We start from the raw sequence: 19,596 nt of genomic DNA, 5'->3' as shown, positions 1-19,596 counted from the left end.
ACGGTTGTGTTTTGACGTATTCTGGTCATTGAGATGGAATGAGACAGGATGGGTTTGTGAAATGAATGTTAAATAAGGAAGTTTAGGAGGAAGGAAGAGAGAGAGAGAGAGAGAGAGAGAGAGAGAGAGAGAGAGAGAGAGAGAGAGAGAGAGAAAGTCATACAGCTGTCATGCAAACGTACTGATTAAAAGTTAAAAGTTATTAATTTGTAAATTTCCGTGTACTTTTATAGCACTCAAAATGACATATTTACGTATCATGCATCTACTGAGCTTTTTTCTTAATGATCTGATAAATAAACCACGCAAACTGACCTTCTTCGCCTTAATGACCTTTCAATGACCCCTGATTCCTACGGATTTTTGAGTGATCTCATAAACAAACCGCGCAAATTGTCCTTTTTCGCCCTGACGACCTCTGATTCCTAATTGCCTTCTCCTTCAGGAGCAGTGGTCTCGACGCCAGCAACAGCAGCCTCCGAGTGACGAGGAGACTGTCGAACGTGACCAAGGATTCCGGAGACACGGTCAAGCTCAAGTGCGAGTTCACGGGCGACCCCCCACCCACCCGCTTCAAGTGGTACAAGAACGAGGCTCCAGTCATTGAGGAGAAGGGACGCGTTAATGACAGGAAGTGAGTACATTGCGAACTTGGTGTTTATTTAAGGGCAAGGCTTCAGTTGTTTATTGTATGTATGTATGTATATGTATATATATATATATATATATATATATATATATATATATATATATATATATGTGTGTGTGTGTGTGTGTGTATATATGTATATACATATATATATATATATATATATATATATATATATATATATATATATATATATATATGTGTGTGTGTGTGTGTGTGTGTGTGTGTGTGTGTATGTGCGTATGTGTGCGTGTGTGTGTCTGCTTGCTTGCTTGGTGATATACAGGCTTGGATGTTAATACGTTTAGTATTTTTAAGTTTGGGTTTTAAATGTCTTTTCAATTACTATTTTTATAAAATCTTAAAGTATGGATGGGATTTTATCAATATTTCTTCTCATGAACACCCACATTGTCTTTTTATAAAAGTCAGAAAGTCGTTAAAGCATTAAAATATTTTGTATTTTAAAGATTATTACTTTAAAGGTACGTACTTATAAAGTAAGTCTGCTGAAATATTTTGACTATTCCATTAAGAAAAATGCACCTGGAATCAATAGCCGGAGATAATAGTTTCTTTAAATTTGACTTGACGTGACTCGAGCAAGGAGAAAAAAATGACAGTTGTTCTCGCTCTTTTAGAAAACTAGACCAGTGAATGAGTTGACAAAAGAGAACGTGTAATATTGATGAAAGTAGAGGTTTTGTCAGTTTCAATCTTGTCTAGGGTAATGCAGGTTAGCCTAATTCTGATTAGGCAGACCATTTATTTATCGATGTATTTTCTAGCTTTTATTTTTATTGGACGAGTGGTGAGGTTATTGTTGATTTCTGATAGATCATATCGGGTAATATTTATAAGACATTGAAGTGAATTTCAATTCCAAAAAGAAAAGTTCTGGGCTCAGATATCTAAGGTTAAACGTTCCAAATTTCTCGTATATATTCATATTCCCTTCGTTAATTCCACAAACCTATAGACTTGACTATCCGTTAACTCCAGAAACTTGTAGACTTAACTGTCCGTTAATTCCACAGACCTATAGACTATTGTACGGTAATTGCACAAACCTATAGACTACTGTCCGTTAATCCCACAAACCTATAAACTTTACTGTCCATTAATTTCAGAAACCTGTAGACTTTAGTATCCGCTAATCCCAGAAACGGATGGTAAAATCTATCCATTAATTCCACAAGCCTATAGACTTTACTGTTCGTTAATTCCTTAAACCTATAGACTATTGTCTGTTAATTCCGCAAACCTATAGACTTTATTATCCGTTAATTCCACAAACCTGTAGACTTTACTGTCCGTTAATCCCACAAACCTGTAGACTTTACTGTCCGTTAATCCCACAAACCTAAAGACTATTGTCCGTTAATTCCACAAAACTGTAGACTATCGTCCGTTAATGCCACAAACCTGTTAACTTTACTGTCCGTTAAGCCCACGAACCTATAGACTTTAATTTTCCTTCTTTCCAGAAATCTGTAGATATCATTGTCGGGTAATTCCACAAACCTGTAGACTTTATTATCCGCCATCCCACAAACCTGCTTTACCATCCGTTAGTTCTACAAACCTGTAGATTTGACCATCCGTTAATTCCAGAAACCTGTAGACTTTAGTATGCGCTAACTCCAGAAATGGATAGTAAAATCTGTCTTTTAATTCAACAAACATGTAGACTGCTGTTCGTTAATTCCACAGACCTATAGATTTACTCTCCGTCAATTCCACACACACGAAAATTCTCGAAGCCATCTTCATCACGTATGACCTTTTGACAGATACGAGGTGAAAGGTCACACCGTCAGGATCTACGGCACCAAACTCACCATCAAGGACCTGGAAGTTCACGACAAAGGATTCTACAAATGCGAAGCCACCAACGGAGAAGAGAAGGTGACGTCCACTGGCATTCTCATCGTCAGGCCTGGGCAGTGGCGTAAGTATATATAATAAATATATATTTATTTTTTTTAGTCCTAGGCTAATTGAGGTTCAGGTTTTGATTTCCAAGAACTTTGCACTTTTGTGTCGATTCAGGTTCATCAGAGTTTTAATTTAGCTCCTCCTGTTATAATTATTATTATTATTATTATTATTATTATTATTATTATTATTATTATTATTATTATTATTATTATTCAGAAGATGATCCCTATTCAAATGGAACAAGCCCGCAGGGGCCATTGACTTGCAAAGGACTTTACACTTTTTTTCATCATTTTAGTTTCATCATTGTTTTAATGTACCTCCTTCTATTAATAATAATAGTAATAATAATGATGATAATAATAATGAATATGTTCATATAGAACAAGCCCACAGGGGTTATTGACTTATCCTATAAATTCATTCCTGGAAAAATGCTTAGTGTTTCCTGACCAATCTGTATTTGATATTTTGATTCATGACGTAATTTTCTTCTTGTACAACAGTGTCAAAATGCTTCCGTCGTTCAATCTCTATTAAAAATCTCTATTAAAAATCATATACATATCATAGGTTTACCATTTCTCTGAGGATTTGAACCGCAGACCTGCTGTTCTTGTAAATTACAGGTCAGTGGTCAAATTCTCAAAGAGGTTTGTCTTTATTATTATTATTATTATTATTATTATTATTATTATTATTATTATTATTATTATTATTGTTGTTGTTGTTGTTGTTGTTGTTGATATTATTACACTTGAGTTTACCAGTTTCCAGTCTTATTTATAATGACAGAAAATAGCTTTAGGTTAAAATATGCAGTTCAGATAATTTAGGCATTTTTACCACAATGGTTTTGTAGACTTAGCGTTGTGTGTTATGTGGATACTTACTTTATTAAAAACTGAAATACATAGTGAATCCTTGACTTATAATCTTTTTCAGGCCTAGGTATTTATAGTCAGAAACCTAAATTACCTAAAGTCCGTGGTTCAGCATGTAGAAACCCCGCCCCCCCACTCACACTTATTCAGATAAGGTGAAACATACCTGTTCCCGTTAAAAGATTTTTTAATCAGTTGTCAATTAGAAAGTAGTTTTTGATGATATGTCTCTGTCAACATAGTTCATTAAGAAAACATTACTTTTGCAATGATTTTTTGGTAAATTTAGTCCATGTCAGAATTTCACGTAGCCACACCATTGTTTAGCATTGTCGTTTACCAAAAAGATTATGTTTATGTTCGTAGAAGACGTTTGTTCGTATAGTTATACACAATAGCAGTATATTGATTTGTTGCATGCATGGACCCTAGGATATGTATGCTAAGGTTATGTAGCGAAGGTACCCACGCAGGGTAGAATGCATTGCGAGAGGTCACGACTTATTTTGGCGGATCCAAGTGGGGACAAAGGTTAGGACACGGCGTCCGAGGTTAGTTTAGGTAAAGGTAAGTGTGGTTAGGTCAAATTCCCACTGAAATGCGTACTAAAGAAATGCCTACTAGGCCGACAGTAGTCCTGACCTCTCGCTCTCCATACGCTAACCCATATTATTTTAGCCTCGGCATGTGTCCGAAAAATGTGAAGTTACCCATTAAATGGTTAGCAGAACTTCCATTTTCTGTAAAGGCTATCCTCACTAACACTCGTTTTCTGTGACAGGCCGCGTTGATGAAGCCCCCGAGAGCAAAGCCAGCATCCCCAGCATCGAAGATTTGGGCGTCCATTTTCCCAATATACCTGGAGGAACGTAAGTAGAATAATGATGACGACGAAAACCGTATTACTGTGATTTGTCCAGCGGTCGACCTTATACAGGTTTTTTTGCTATAGGAGGCTAACGTTACGGCTTTTTCTCAATAGGCTGTGCGTGGAATGTTGAAAATAGTCGCGCCAGGATTTTGTAAATAAAAATTGATAGAGTGATTTCTCCTCTAGGAAAATAAAAGGAATTTTTTGTATTTGGTCGGCTGTAATTCTTCATTACAGTAGTCTCTGAAACTCGATTGAGATATATACGTTATTTTGCTGTATGTGCGTTTGACGTACGTGCAATGTTGATCACATGATAGTGCATGGGTATGTATATATATATATATATATATATATATATATATATATGCTTTGTTTCATAAAAATACATTGGAGTAAATTTCATACACACACAGACATTATATTATATATATATATATATATATATATATATATATATATATATATATATATATATATATATATATATACATATACATATACATATATATATATATATATATATATATATATATATATATATATATATATATATATATATATATATATATATATATATATATATATATGAATTCTGCGCCACAACGAGCATAATGACCAGGTCAGATTAAGGTCATCCTTTGATTAGGACAAGACCAGTTTTGATGCATATTCTTAATTACGACTTAGGAACGAATCTTTTGTATCATTCTGTAGGAATACAGAATAATACAAAATTACAAATTCAGTACCTCATTATGTATTATATGTCTGAAGTAATACAGTTAGTTTAAAGATTTTCTGTTTCTCCAATGTTGCAATATCCAGAATTTTCGTGCTTTCCCCTGTACTTCCTTATTGAAATCCCTGGTCTTCTGAACTGATAATGCAGTGATAGGTCTTGTTGCTACAGCTGCAACAGAAGCTCGAGTTATGACGGCGGCAGCTGTGGTCTGATGACATCTGTCATTTCTTTGTACTTAAAATGCTTTTGACTTCGCGTTTTTATCTGTACTTAAACTTACATTCTTTCTCTATATTTCTGTCCTTTGTTTCATCATCTTTCTTCTAATACACGTGTGTGTGTGTGTGTGTGTGTGTGTGTGTGTGTGTGTGTGTGTGTGTGTGTGTGTGTGTGTGTGTATAATTACATAATCATCTTTTTCTGTATGTTTGCTGGAGTCTTATGTGAATTAGTAGGGATTAGTTAAACTAAATTAAATACTGAATAATCATGGAATATTCATGCAATGAATCAGATACTGGATATTCATGGAATATTCATGCAATGAATCAGGTACTGAATATTCATGGAATATTCTTGAAATAAATCAGATACTGAGTATTCATGCAATATTCATGCAGTGAATCAGATACTGAATATTCATGAAATATTCATGCAGTGAATCAGATACTGAATATCCAAGGAATATTCATGCATTGAATCAAATACTGAATATTCATGGAATATTCATGCAGTGAATCAGATACTGAATATTCATGGAATATTCATGCAATGAATCAGATACTGAATATCCATGAAATATTCATGCGATGAATCACAGTAAATCAGCTGAAAGAAAACTTGAGTGACGAGTTATTAGCAAAACAGTGCCTAGAAATATTCATATAAAGTTCATCAACCTTTGTATGGGCAAAGCAACTCGGGAGTGACCGAACGCTTGCACTATTGCCCTAACCCTGGGAAAGATTGAAGGGGCACCGAGGTCACTCGTCTTCCGCTTACCCTCGACCCTTAAAGGATCCTTAATTCGACCCTTAAATCGTGCTTTAAATGAAAGGCCCACATAGCAACAATGGATGGAAATCTGCAGCGATCCCCATACCAACCATTGGTGCGGGACTTCCCTCCCGTAAAAAGGGGTTGGGGGCGCGTCCTTGGCGAGTGCGAAAATGCCCTCCCCCCTCCCCCCTCTTGGCACAATGCTTTGGGCAGCCGCGGCTGGCTGTCTGGGCAAAGCTGCTTGCTGCCTTTGCCGTATGGTTATATTGCCAGTTTGAACATGACATGTTGAAGAGCCCAAGAGCCAGATGGACCGAATTGAAGAGGATGAATTTGGTTACAGCTGGGTGAAGGTCAATGGGTTTCCATGTGACAAATGCCGTCGTCCTCTCCGTTTGCTTGTTTTTTTTTTTTTTTTTTTTTTTACTAACGCTCTGGTGTTTTTTTTTGTTTGTTTTTATTGTAACTCTAGGTGTTTTTCTTTTTACTGTAAATCTGGGTTTTTTTTATTGTAACTACTCAGTGCTTTTATCTTTACTATAACTCCAGGTGGTTTTCTTTTTACTGTAACGTCTAAGTGTTTTTTTTTTACCGTAGCTGCTGAGTGTTTTTTACTGTAAATATGAGGGATTTTTTTTACTGTAACTACTGAGTGCTTTTTTACTGTAACTAGGTTTTTTACTGTAAATATGAGTTTTTTCACAGTGACTGATAAGTGTTTTGTGTTTTTTTTTTCTGTAACTGAATTTTTTTTTACTGCAACCTTTTTTTTTTTCTGTAACTCTCGGAGCGTTTTGAGTCAAGGCAATCTGGACGAGATCAGAGAGAAAATGGGAAAGTTGTTGAAATGCGTGAAGCCAATGGACTCATTCATATAATACTATGTGAAATAGCAAGCGAAATGTAATCGATCCATTACTCAGAAAAAGCGTGTGCTTAATAATTCAGCACTATCGGCCTTTGTTTGAGAGTAGCCTCGGAATTTCCTTTTGTCTTATTGTTTCCCTGTGTGTTTTGATTCCCCTTAGGGGGCTATCGCCGTCAGTACACCTCGTTCGGTGCACTGTAGGCATTACTTAAAGTTCTTTGCAGCGTGCCTTCAGCCCCTAGCTGCAACCCCTTTCGTTTCTTTTACTGTACCTCCTCTCATATTCTCTTTCTTCCATCGTACTTTCCACCCTCTCCTAACAATTGATTCATAGTGCAGCTGCTTTGAGGTTTTCCTCCTGTTACACCTTTCAGACTTTTTACCGTCAATTTCCGTTTCAGCCCTAAATGACCTCATAGGTCCCAGTGCTTGGCCTTTGGCCAAAATTCTATATTCAATTCAGTTTAATTATTCTAAGTAGGCTGTTCCTGATGCAAAACGTGTCGTATTCCATACTAATCAGTAGGTTTTAGTTGGTTTGGTTTATTTTTCCTGGTTATTCCAAATTTAATGCATAAAAGAAGACTCACGGCTTCACTAGACCCGTCACACAGCGTGGTAGAAACCGTAAGCACGTTCGGTCGAATCCTTAATAGTGAAAATGCTGGAACTATTTAATGAGCGGAAATCACGAAGTTGGATGGTTCCCCAGCAACTTTGCTTGTCAGATAACTGTTGGATGACTCGATGATAATATAATGGCCCCCCCCCCCCGCCTAACGCCCCCGGCCGCGTGTTTATTGATTGGAAACTTGGTGGTGTTGTGTCCAGAAGTAGTAACTCGGCAGCTGGAATCACCTAGGAATTGTTTATGCTTTTAAAAGCCTCGTGCTTTGTTTCTATTTTATAGAAGGTTTGAAACGGTAGAATTAATAAGCTCGGACCTCTCTCTCTCTCTCTCTCTCTCTCTCTCTCTCTGTGGAACTGTAATCACCTTGGAACTATTTGTATATGTGAAAGCTCATTGCTTTGTTTTAATTTTATAGAAAGTTGGAAACGGCAGAATAGAGCCATAAAAAAAACATTCCGTTTCCCCTGATATGGTATTGTGTTCATAAGCCTTGAACCTCTCTCTCTCTCTCTCTCTCTCTCTCTCTCTCTCTCTCTCTCTCTCTCTCTCTCTCTCTCGCCTGAGTAACCCTGCAACTGGAATCACCTTGGAGCTATATATTTATATGAAAGAAAGCACATTGCTTTGTTTCAATTTTATAGAAAGTTTGAAAAGGCAGAATTAAAAAAAAAAACATTCCGTTGCCCTGATTGATATTGTATTGTGTTCATAAGCCTTGGACCTCTCTCTCTCTCTCTCTCTCTCTCTCTCTCTCTCTCTCTCTCTCTCTCTCTCTCGGAGTAACATTATTTTGGAAGTTAACATACAAGCACATGGGGACGGCCATGGTGCCTCCTCCCACCCCCCTCATTCTGTTCTCACCCACTCGGCCACCTGTGGTTATTGGAAAGTTCCTTCTTATCTAATCATCACGTGGTGGTGGAAAAGGGGGAAGGAGAGGGGGAGGGAGAGGGAGAGAGAGGGAGGGGGTATAGGGAGAATGTCTCCACTACTTCCCCATTTACCCGCTTACTTTATGGTGAATAATAATGCTATTCTCTCCCCCTCTCCCTTTCTGTCTGTAGCATATAATGGCGCACTCTCGCCGTATATGGAATAATTGGGTCTCTCTCTCTCTCTCTCTCTCTCTCTCTCTCTCTCTCTCTCTCTCTCTCTCTCGTTAGGAGTTTGCTTTTGCAATAACTTGGCCATGAGTCAGCTACGGCTTCCGGGGATATCAAAGATCAGTTAGTAATACATCGTATAGGTCTATTGAATTTCGTCATTGCGATGCCAGTATGGTCCTAGTCTCTCTCTCTCTCTCTCTCTCTCTCTCTCTCTCTCTCTCTCTCTCTCTCTCTCTCTCTCTCTCTCTCTCTCTCTCCTTTCGCCTTTTCCCCTCAATACTTAGTTATGCCGACCTCTCTTCACCTGCCCTACGCCTGTCTCCTTATCCAGAAAGTGGGATTGGGCCTCATATCGAATATTGCGGTTTCGAGATCTTATAGGGGAAGGGGGAGAGGGAGGGAGGGGAGGGGAGGGGAGGAGGGAGGTGAGGGGGAGAAGTTGCCTAGCCTCTTAGATGTTATTATCTGTGCGATAGGAGATCGGATGAAAATGTTCCCCTGAGTCTTGGCTTCTTTTCGATTCGATTTTGTTTCTCCTCCTCACGGATGCAGACGGTCTTCTTCTTCTCTTCTCTTCTCCTCTCTTCTTTAAGTTTATCTGTTTTTGTTTGTAAATTCGAGAAGAGCCAGTTTTACGCTTTGTTGGGAGTTTGTAGTCTACAGTTTTCATTTTTCCACATTATGCAGTTTAGCGCTTTTTATTTGACGTGTTAAAAGGTATATAGCTTTCTGCTCTTTTTTATTTTACGCACTGCTAAATTTCTTCCTACGTTTCTTTTTTTTTATTATTTTCCTATCTCTCAGTACCTGATCGTTTGTCTTAACTGGTTTTAGCCGTGATTTAGAAATCACACTTTTTGTCGTATTTCCCCCCCCCCATTCCACTCAAGTTATTATTTTTTTTATTATTTCCTATCTTTCAACAGTTCAGCTTTTCTTTTAACTCGATTTAGCTCTGATTTAGAAATCACGCTTCTGCCATATTTTTAGTGTACAGTATTCCCCCTTCCCCCCTAGCTGCAACCCCTTTCGTTCCTTTTACTCTACCTCCGTTCATATTCTCTTTCTTCTATCTTACTTTCCACCCTCTCCTAACAATTGATTCATAGTGCAACTGCGAGGCCTTCTCCTGTTCCACCTTTCAAACCTTCTCCTGTCAAATTCCGTTTCAGCGGTGAATGACCTCATAGGTCCCAGTGCTTGGCCTTTGGCCTAAATTCCATATTCAGTTCAATCCTCCCACCTCCACTTGGAAAATGGCCTGCAGAGTTGTAGAGCCTAATTGTGTTTGATCACCCCTTTGAAGATAATAGAAGCGGTGGCGTTTAAATTGGCTTCCATCTGCTCTGGCATTCATTTCAATTAACTGTAAAATGTATTTAGGACACGTCCCCAAATGGCCGGAAAAATTCGTTAAGGACTGAGAAGGAAAAAGATTCTTTTGATTAGTTATATGTTGAAGGGATTGGAAGTTTGATTCAAGTGTGCAGAGGAAGAAAGTGGCATTAAAATATGAGAGGTATGGTGAAAAATTCCAAAGATATTCTTATTATTAGTATTTTCAGTAGTTGACAAAAGTTTATTAGTTGTGCAGTTTAATGTGTCGTGAGTATGAACCCTTTATTAGTCTGCAATTACGCAGTTTTAGAAAGAGCAATTACACATTTTTAGAGGGAGCAATTACACATTTTTAGAAAGAAGAATTAGGCATTTTTAGAAAAAATTACGCATTGTTAGGAGGGGCAATTACACATTTTTAGAAAGCAATTACGCATTTTTAGAAAGAGCCATTAGGCATTGTTAGAAATAACAATTACCCATTTTTAGAAAGCGCAATTCCGCATTTTTTTATAAGGCAATTACGCATTTTTAGAAAGCAATTACGTATTATTAGAAACGGCAATTACGCATTATTAGTAACGGCAATTACGCAGTTTTACAAGGAGCAATTACGCATTTTTATAAACCTTTCCCTTAGAAAGACGTGAAAGCTTTCATCTCGGAGAAAAATGCGTGCGTGAATAGGCTTTGTAAACAAAACAAAACAAAAAAGTTATTAACGCCAAATTTGTTCTCGAGTCCCTTCGGGAAAACCGATGGATTCGTAGCGTAGAAGGGATCGCAAGAAAGGGAAACAGTGAAACGATCGATAATTACAGAAAGGGCGGTAATCGATAGAAATGCCGTATTGTACGAGGGCTGGAAAAATATCCTCAGAGCGAGAGATTTGATTTCTCTCTCTCTCTCTCTCTCTCTCTCTCTCTCTCTCTCTCTCTCTACATGTGTGGTCTGCCTTTTTCGTTCTTGCTTCTTCCTCTTGTGTACTTTGCCCTCTCTGGACTGGTGCTCTCTCTCTCTCTCTCTCTCTCTCTCTCTCTCTCTCTCTCTCTCTCTCTCTCTCTCTGTGGGTGTGTGTGTGTGTGTGTGCTGCTTCTTCGTGTGTATTTTCCTCTCTCTCTCTCTCTCTCTCTCTCTCTCTCTCTCTCTCTCTCTCTCTCTCTCTCTCTCTCTCCTACATCTGTGGTCTACCCTCTTCCCTCTTGCTTCTTCTCCGTGTGTACTTACCGCTCTCTCTCTCTCTCTCTCTCTCTCTCTCTCTCTCTCCTACATCGGTGGTCTACCCTCTTCCCTCTTGCTTCTTCTCCGTGTGTACTTTTCTCTCTCTCTCTCTCTCTCTCTCTCTCTCTCTCTCTCTCTACTACATCTGTGGTCTACCCTTTTCCCTCATGCTTCTTCGTGTGTAGTTTCCCCTTTTCCAGGCGCACACACGTGCACACCCACACACACGCGCACGCACGCCGACCATGTAGTACTTCCCCTTAGGGAGCACTGCAGTCTCCCCTTCCCTATTTTGTAACGTCGCTCTGGGGAACACTTGCGAAGTACACCTGCAAAATGTGTACCTGCCAGCCGGCCGTCTTCCATTTTCTTGTTTTTATTTTTCCGGATTCCCTTGTTTCCGTTGTCTTGGAAAGGAAAGAAATCTGGAAGACTTTTTTTTTTCCCCATCATATTCTGTTGCCTTAAGAGACGCAAGGTATGGAAAACTTGCGTCAGGCTCTCTCTCTCTCTCTCTCTCTCTCTCTCTCTCTCTCTCTCTCTCTTTCTCTCTCTTCTCTTTTGTAGCCTCGTGGTGCAGTGGTAGCTCAGTCAGCTTCCAAAATGAAGGCCCAGCGTTCGGTGATTTTCGAGGGGGCTGGGGGAGATATAAGCATGTTCCTTAAAATTCCAGTTATGCCTCACTGACTTGAACATTTAATTCGTTACTTAATTGTTATTTGACCGCTGTGGGTCGCAGCTTGTATTGAGAGTGGGCAAGAAATTAAGGAAAAACACCACTTATAATGTATCTCATCAAAACGTGAGGTCTTGAGAGGTAATCTCTTACTGCCAAGATAAAGCTATTTTCTCTGTCTTTTTCTTAGAATCACTTTTCTGATTCAGTAAAATAATTGATTATTATATATAACTATAGCAATTATTGTGCTGTGTTAAAGATTGGCGTAAAAATAAGTAAATTATTGATTCAATAAATAATTTGAGCATTGTGTTATATCTTTGGTAATTATTGGCGCTGTGTTAAAGAGTGGTGTAAAAATAAGCAAATTGCTGATTCAATAAATAATTTGAGCATTATATTATATCTTTGGTAATTATTGGCGCTGTGTTGAAGATTGGAGCAAAAATAAACAATTCACTGATTCAGTAAATAATTTGACCATTGTATGAGATATTTGGTAATTATTGATGCTGTGTTAAAGACTGGTGTAAAAATAAGCAAATTGCTGATTCAATAAATAATTTGAGCATTATATTACACCTTTGGTAATTATTGGCGCTGTGTTGAAGATTGGCTTAAAAATAAACAATTCACTGATTCAGTGAATGCCTTGAGCTTTACATGATATCTTTGATAATTATTAGCACTGTGTTAATGATTGGTATAATAAAATAAGTAAATCACGAAGTCTCTGTACATTGCTCCCACTCGAATGTGTGTCTGTGAAATGATATCTGTGAAGTGGTGTCTGTGAAAGAAATGGCGACTTTTAACTGAATAATCAGTGCAAAGCAAGGCAGCATTAGCGTTGCGAACAGCTGTTGCCGGTTGCAGTACTTTAGAAGCATCCGTGGAAGTATAATAACCGCACTGATTTGCAAGAATGCTCTCTCTCTCTCTCTCTCTCTCTCTCTCTGTAGAAGATTCGTCGTATGTAAGACTTCTCTCTCTCTCTCTCTCTCTCTCTCTCTCTCTCTCTCTCTCTCTCTCTCTCTCTCTCTCTCTCTCTGTAGAAGATTCGTCGTATGTAAGACTTCTCGTCTCTCTCTCTCTCTCTCTCTCTCTCTCTCTCTCTCTCTCTCTCTCTCTCTAGACATTCGTCGTATTTAAGACTTCTCTCTCTCTCTCACTCTCTCTCTCTCTGTGTTTAGACAGATTCGTCATATTTAAGACCTCTCTCTCTCTCTCTCTCTCTCTCTCTCTCTCTCTCTCTCTCTCTCTCTCTCTCTCTCTGTAGACAGATTCGTCATATTTAAAACCTCTTAGAGAAGAGAACCATCTGGATTGGAGGAGGAGGAGGGGAGGGAAGGGCGGAAAGGGGACAAGGGGGAATTTAAGGTTCTTGGCCCAAGAGGAGGAGGAGGATTTTGTTGTTGGCTTCTGGACTGGAGATTGAGTTCCGAAGTGAGTGTGCGAGTCTCTCTCTCTCTCTCTCTCTCTCTCTCTCTCTCTCTCTCTCTCTCTCTCTCTCTCTCTCTCATTCGGCCATTTAAAACGTCCAAATCGAAGGGTGTGGAGGGTGATCTACATCCTGGTGATTACGCCGAATTATTGCTATTCATACGGAATTAAGCGATAACTCCCCGGGAAAACGGGCGGGGAAACCCCGTGGGTTCAAACCACGCTATCTTTCCCCCCCACCCCCCACCCATGAGGGAATTGGAAGGATAGGTGTGGGAGGGGGGGCGGCCGTGGTTCCCCTGCGCGGTTGATGTTATGGATAAGGAATAGATGACGGGATAGGAATCAGAATGCCTCTTTGGGCGGTTTTTATAGACGTTAGCGATTTTTTTCCCGCAAACACCCGTTACTGTCAACAGATGCTTTGGAATTTTTTCTTTTATTTGATTTTTTTTTTTCGTGTCGACGACTTTTCGTAATTGTGTTTGTTGTCAGAATTTTCGTTGAATTTTGGTTACCGTGTTTGTTGTCAGAATTATCGACGAATTTTCGGTATCATGGTTGTTGTCAAAATTGTCGACGAATTTTCGGGATCGTGTTTGTTATCAAAATTATCGACGAGTTTTGATTATCGTGTTTGTTGTAAAAAGTAATCGACGAATTTGAGTTATCGCGTTTGTTGTCAAAATTATCGACGAATTTTCAGTATTGTGTTTGTTGTCAGAATTATCGACGAATTTTCGTTACAGTGTTTGTTGTCAAAATTATCGACGAAATTTCGGTATCGTGTTTGTCGTAAAAGTAATCGACGAATTTAGTTGTCGCGTTTGTTATCAAAATCGTCGACCAATTTTCGTTGTGTGTTGTCAAAATTATCGACGAATTTTTGTAATCATGTTTGTTGTCAAAATTATCGACGAATTTTCGGTATCGTGTTTGTTATCAAAATTATCGACGAATTTTCGGTATCGTGTTTGTTGTCAAAATTATCGACGAATTTTGTTTATGACTAAAAATTTGGTCAAAATTATCGACGAATTTTCAGTACCATGTTTGTTGTCAAAATTATGGACCAATTTTCGTTATGTTTGTTGTCAAAATTATCGACGAATTTTCGGTATCGCGATTGTTGTCACAATAATCGACGAATTTTCGGTATCGTGTTTGTTGTCAAAAATATCGGAGAATTTTGGTTATCGTGATTCTTGTAAGAATTTTGTCAAAATTATCCACGAATTTTGCTTACAGCATCTGACGACAAAATTGCAAGAATTTAATCATCTCTGTTCCGTATGCACAGCACTGAAACAGCAATGAAACAGCACCGGGCAGCAGGCAGCAGCAGTCCTGGCTGGAAAGATATTGACGCGCGAACCATATCGACTTGACTACCACTATTTTTGTGCTTCGCCATTGTATATGGACCGTTGGGACGTCTCTCTAGAGTGTTATTAGTTTGGCATTTATTTATTGCCAGGGTTTCCCCCGCCGTTCCTCGCCAGATCTCCAACTCGGGAAGATCGTATACAACGCGACGTCCAATATAGTGAGCTATACGAGAAAGCTAATACGCTCTCCTCTGTGTGTAGTGAGCTGTATAGTGAGTTGTCTAGTGAGCTGTATAGAGAGTCAATCTGCTAGCAATGGAATACTTTTTTTTTTTGGTGGAGAATGTCTTTACAATCCGTACATCCGGACGCAGTTATTCAATAAAGCGCGAGGAATTCAGGGGGAAGAATTTTGCCTTGGAAATGATTCCCGTTTAAGCAATCGTAGGGTTTTCCAGTTCTGGGAATTCAAGGTATGGTTGATAAAAAAAAAAAAAGTACCTTCACGTTGTTGAGTATTGTTGATAAACATAGGGAATGATTTTTTCTTTTCCCTTTAGGTTATCCGAACGAGAGTAGACACACACAGGTATAGTTTGATGATTATAGTTTCTAGTTTCCTTGCCATTTGCAGCACTGCTGAAATGATATTAAAAGATACCAAACACTCTCTCTCTCTCTCTCTCTCTCTCTCTCTCTCTCTCTCTCTCTCTCTCTCTCTCTCTCTCTCTCTCTCTACGAAATCATAATGTATTCATGGAGTGTTATTCAAAATTATATATTGAATAATTCTAATTCTCTCTCTCTCTCTCTCTCTCTCTCTCTCTCTCTCTCTCTCTCTCTCTCTCTCTCTCTCTCTCTCTCATGTATTCATGAGGTGTTATTCAAAATTATGTATTGAATAATTCTCTCTCTCTCTCTCTCTCTCTCTCTCTCTCTCTCTCTCTCTCTCTCTCTCTCTCTCTCTCATGTATTCATGAAGTGTTATTCAAAATTATATATTGAATAATTTCTCTCTCTCTCTCTCTCTCTCTCTCTCTCTCTCTCTCTCTCTCTCTCTCTCTCTCTCTAATGTATTCATGAAGTGTTATTCAAAATTATATATTGAACAATTTCTCTCTCTCTCTCTCTCTCTCTCTCTCTCTCTCTCTCTCTCTCTCTCTCTCTCTCTCTCTAATGTATTCATGAAGTGTTATTCAGAATTACATATGTATTGAATAATTCTCTCTCTCTCTCTCTCTCTCTCTCTCTCTCTCTCTCTCTCTCTCTCTCTCTCTCTCTCCATGAAATCGTAATGTATTCATGAAGATTTATCCAAAAAGACACACTTAATAATTGTCGTATTTTGTATTTAGATAAAAAAAAAATATTATCCGCATATGATCAGGGTTTTTTTCAGAGCTTTTCTTTTTCATATAAAAAAAAAAAGCTGTCACTGTGACGCCTTTTCCTGTCAAGTGATTCTGTTCTAATTTTCTCTGAAGCTCAGATCAAATCACCTTGCACCAACGCTCACCCTCCGATATTACATTTCTACGATCACTGCGAGAAGCATTTTTATATAAAGATTTTATTTTCGTTGTTATGTAACGAACAAGAGTATATAGGGATCGGACACATTCGTTACTCTTGTATAGATATGACATGAAGTATTCGATAACTTGTATCGATTCAGTTTCCTGTTCTCCTTTATTATTGGAAAAATTTTTTATATCTTTATATTAAGATTCTTGAATCAGAGCGTTTCGTTACTCGTGTATAAATATGAAATAAGTATTCGAAAGCTTTATCGATTCAGTTTTCCGTTCCTTTATTATTACAAAAAATTTTGTAATATTTTTATATTAAGATTCTGGAGTCAGAGCGTTTCGTTACTCGTGTATAAATATGAAATAAGTATTCGAAAGCTTTATCGATTCAGTTTTCCGTTCCTTTGTTATTACAAAAAATTTTGTAATATTTTTATATTAAGATTCTGGAGTCAGAGCGTTTCGTTACTCGTGTATAAATATTCGATAACTTGTATCGATTCGGCTTTCCGTTCCTTTGTTATTGCAAATTATTTCCTTATACTCTAATTTTAGGATTCTGCAACGTCTAATTATCACATAGAAGTTATACTAATCGCAAAGTAAATAAAGCTATTATGGGCAGCGATGATTATACTAATACCAGTGATCACATGGCGTGACCTGTTATGACTCTATATATCCAGGATATCCATCTCATGAAGGAGGTGAGGGTAGGGCGTAGCTAAGGGGAAATGGCTCTAGGGGTGGGGAAGGGGAGAGAGAAGGGGGGGGGGAAGCCTGCTCTTAGCGGTGTGAGGATCCATTCAAAGGGGACTTTGCAATTGTTGTCATGTGTCGAGGAGGGTTACGATCGGCCATGTTGTTTATTGGGGGAGAAGGGGAGGGGGGAAGGGAGGATTGCTTGCCGTTGGTGCATATGAATTTGGGGAGCTTGCGGAGGGGGCGGGTTAAGGGAGAGGGAACGTTATGCATACCCCGAGGGAACACATTAACAAGATCTGTTCCATTCGTTGCGTTCTGGGATGATGTTCATTTGTGACCCCACCCCATATCTCTCTCTCTCTCTCTCTCTCTCTCTCTCTCTCTCTCTCTCTCTCTCTCTTCTCTCAATATATATATATATATATATATATATATATATATATATATATAGAGAGAGAGAGAGAGAGAGATATTTGTGTGTGTGGCTTATTTACGTACCATACATAAACATAAAAAAAAAACGAATATTTCAAACTGTCCTGTCTGCATTCCTGCGCCTAATTTTACTCTTCATGTCGATCTATTTAGTGTCTCCCGCCATTTCCTCCATTGAGAAGAGCCGCGCATCCCGGGGACATGAAAGAACGAGAGAGAGAGAGAGATGAGATTTTGCTTAATGTCCTGTTCATCTTCGCCCTCAAAGCCAGCGTTTTATTAAAATATACCCTTGTGTGGGATTCTCTTCTCTGCAATGTGTCATTAGCGTGAAATCGCTTCTCTGGGACCGTACGGTTTAATTTCGGCTTTTGTTTGTATTCAGATGACGTTTGTATTTTTTGAATCGTTTTTCTAATAGGTTATCGATTTGACTTCATAGTCAGAGCAAATATTTGTATTTCCTAATAGTGTATACATGCATAATAGATAGAGGGGAGACATGCATTTTGTGTTTGTGTGTGTGTATATATATATATATATATATATATATATATATATATGTATATATTATATATGTTTATGTTTATTTATATATATTTATATACTGCCTGACGTAATTCCATTTCATTGTAATTATTTATCCACTCGTCAGGAAATTTCCCTGGTAACATGTAGTGTTATCAGCAATTCGTAAGATTTTACTTCAGTTCATGCTCTCTCTCTCTCTCTCTCTCTCTCTCTCTCTCTCTCTCTCTCTCTCTCTCTCTCTCTCTCTCTCTCTCTCTGTGGCCTTGTTGCTCAGTGGTAGCGTGTCCCATTCACAACAGTTCTCTGCTTGATTTTCGAACCGTGAGTCGCGTACCTAGATGTGAGTCGAATGTTGTGGGTTGCAGCAAGCCTGTGGAGGGATAAAGAGAGATAAGCCACTCCCCACTAGGGTGAAACTATTTATAAGATATTCGTAAGTCATTATTGGTAACGGAGGCTTTTAAAATAACCGTTATTACTCGTTGTTATTACATCGATATTCATTAATTTGGGTAATTATAGAAAGGACGGGCTGGTGTTCGTGTATAACGCCAGATGACAAAGTAAATTGAATTGCCGCATTTTGTAAACATGTAATTTGTCAATATAATTAGCTTTTGCGGTTTCATAACCTAGAGCAGGGTGTCCGGAATTTTTTAGTGTGGTAATTCCTCTCTCTCTCTCTCTCTCTCTCTCTCTCTCTCTCTCTCTCTCTCTCTCTCTCTCCAATAGATGTAGTGTTTTTTTGAAGTACGATGTTTGCATGTCCATTATTTAGCTTAGTTCATCTCTCTCTCTCTCTCTCTCTCTCTCTCTCTCTCTCTCTCTCTCAATAGATGTAGTGTTTTTTGAAGCACGATGTTTGCATGTCCATTATTTAGCTTAGTCTCTCTCTCTCTCTCTCTCTCTCTCTCTCTCTCTCTCTCTCTGATAGAAGCAGTGCTTTCTGAAGCACGATGTTTACATGTTCATTATATAGTCCCTTAAAGTTTTCTTAAATTCTGCAAAAAAGAAAAAATACAATAAAATTGAAATTACGTGAATAAAAAAAGAAAATTGTCGCCATGACAGATAGCTTGTTATCGCCTACCTTTGTGGACGCCACTGTAAAAAACAAGAATATAAAGGCAGTCTTTTTTCTGTCTTTTTAAAGCAGTTCAAACCATTTTTTTCGTGAATTTCGGAAAATATTTCCTGTTCCATAATTTTTGTAGGAGTATGTATACTTTCGTAGAAGAATTTTTAACATTTCGGGAAGTAAAAGTTAGCAAACTTCTTTCTGAACTGATAAGAAGTTATGGGAAGTTTTCGAGGAGTGGTAGGCTTGAAAGTATGTTTGTATGCGCAGCAGTTTTCAGACGTCATACACACAAACACACACATACATACATACATGCATGCTTTATTTATATACTGCATATATATATATATATATATATATATATATATATATATATATATATATATATATATAAATAAATTTTATCACATCACCGTGATTCATATACAAGCATTAAGCTACAAACGTCCTGTAGTATCCAATTGTTCTACTCGAAAATAATATATTTCCATCTATATGTTACCCGAAGGGGAATTTTTAGTTGATAAGTTTGTCGTCTCGTGGGCAATGAAACCACGGAAGACAAGAACTGGGACTTCAGTGACGCCTAAACGACACGGCCACATGAAGGTG

At 38.2% G+C, this 19,596-nt stretch overlaps 1 protein-coding gene across 1 annotated transcript in view; it reads left to right on the top strand.

The window, feature by feature from the left end:
• Positions 1 to 19,596, top strand: part of LOC136825766 (tyrosine-protein kinase transmembrane receptor Ror-like) — an 803,750-nt gene that overhangs the window by 743,458 nt on the left and 40,696 nt on the right. The window contains exons 4-6 of the mRNA XM_067082612.1: positions 446 to 634; positions 2,443 to 2,600; positions 4,256 to 4,343. Of these exons, the coding sequence (XP_066938713.1) occupies positions 446 to 634; positions 2,443 to 2,600; positions 4,256 to 4,343 (435 nt within the window). The remainder of the gene's footprint in view (positions 1 to 445; positions 635 to 2,442; positions 2,601 to 4,255; positions 4,344 to 19,596) is intronic.

This window comes from Macrobrachium rosenbergii, chromosome 39 (genome assembly GCF_040412425.1).
Source record: "Macrobrachium rosenbergii isolate ZJJX-2024 chromosome 39, ASM4041242v1, whole genome shotgun sequence".
NCBI lineage: Eukaryota > Metazoa > Arthropoda > Malacostraca > Decapoda > Palaemonidae > Macrobrachium > Macrobrachium rosenbergii.
The sequence above is the reverse complement of the archived record's forward strand: the minus strand, read 5'-3'. Positions and strand labels throughout refer to the sequence as shown.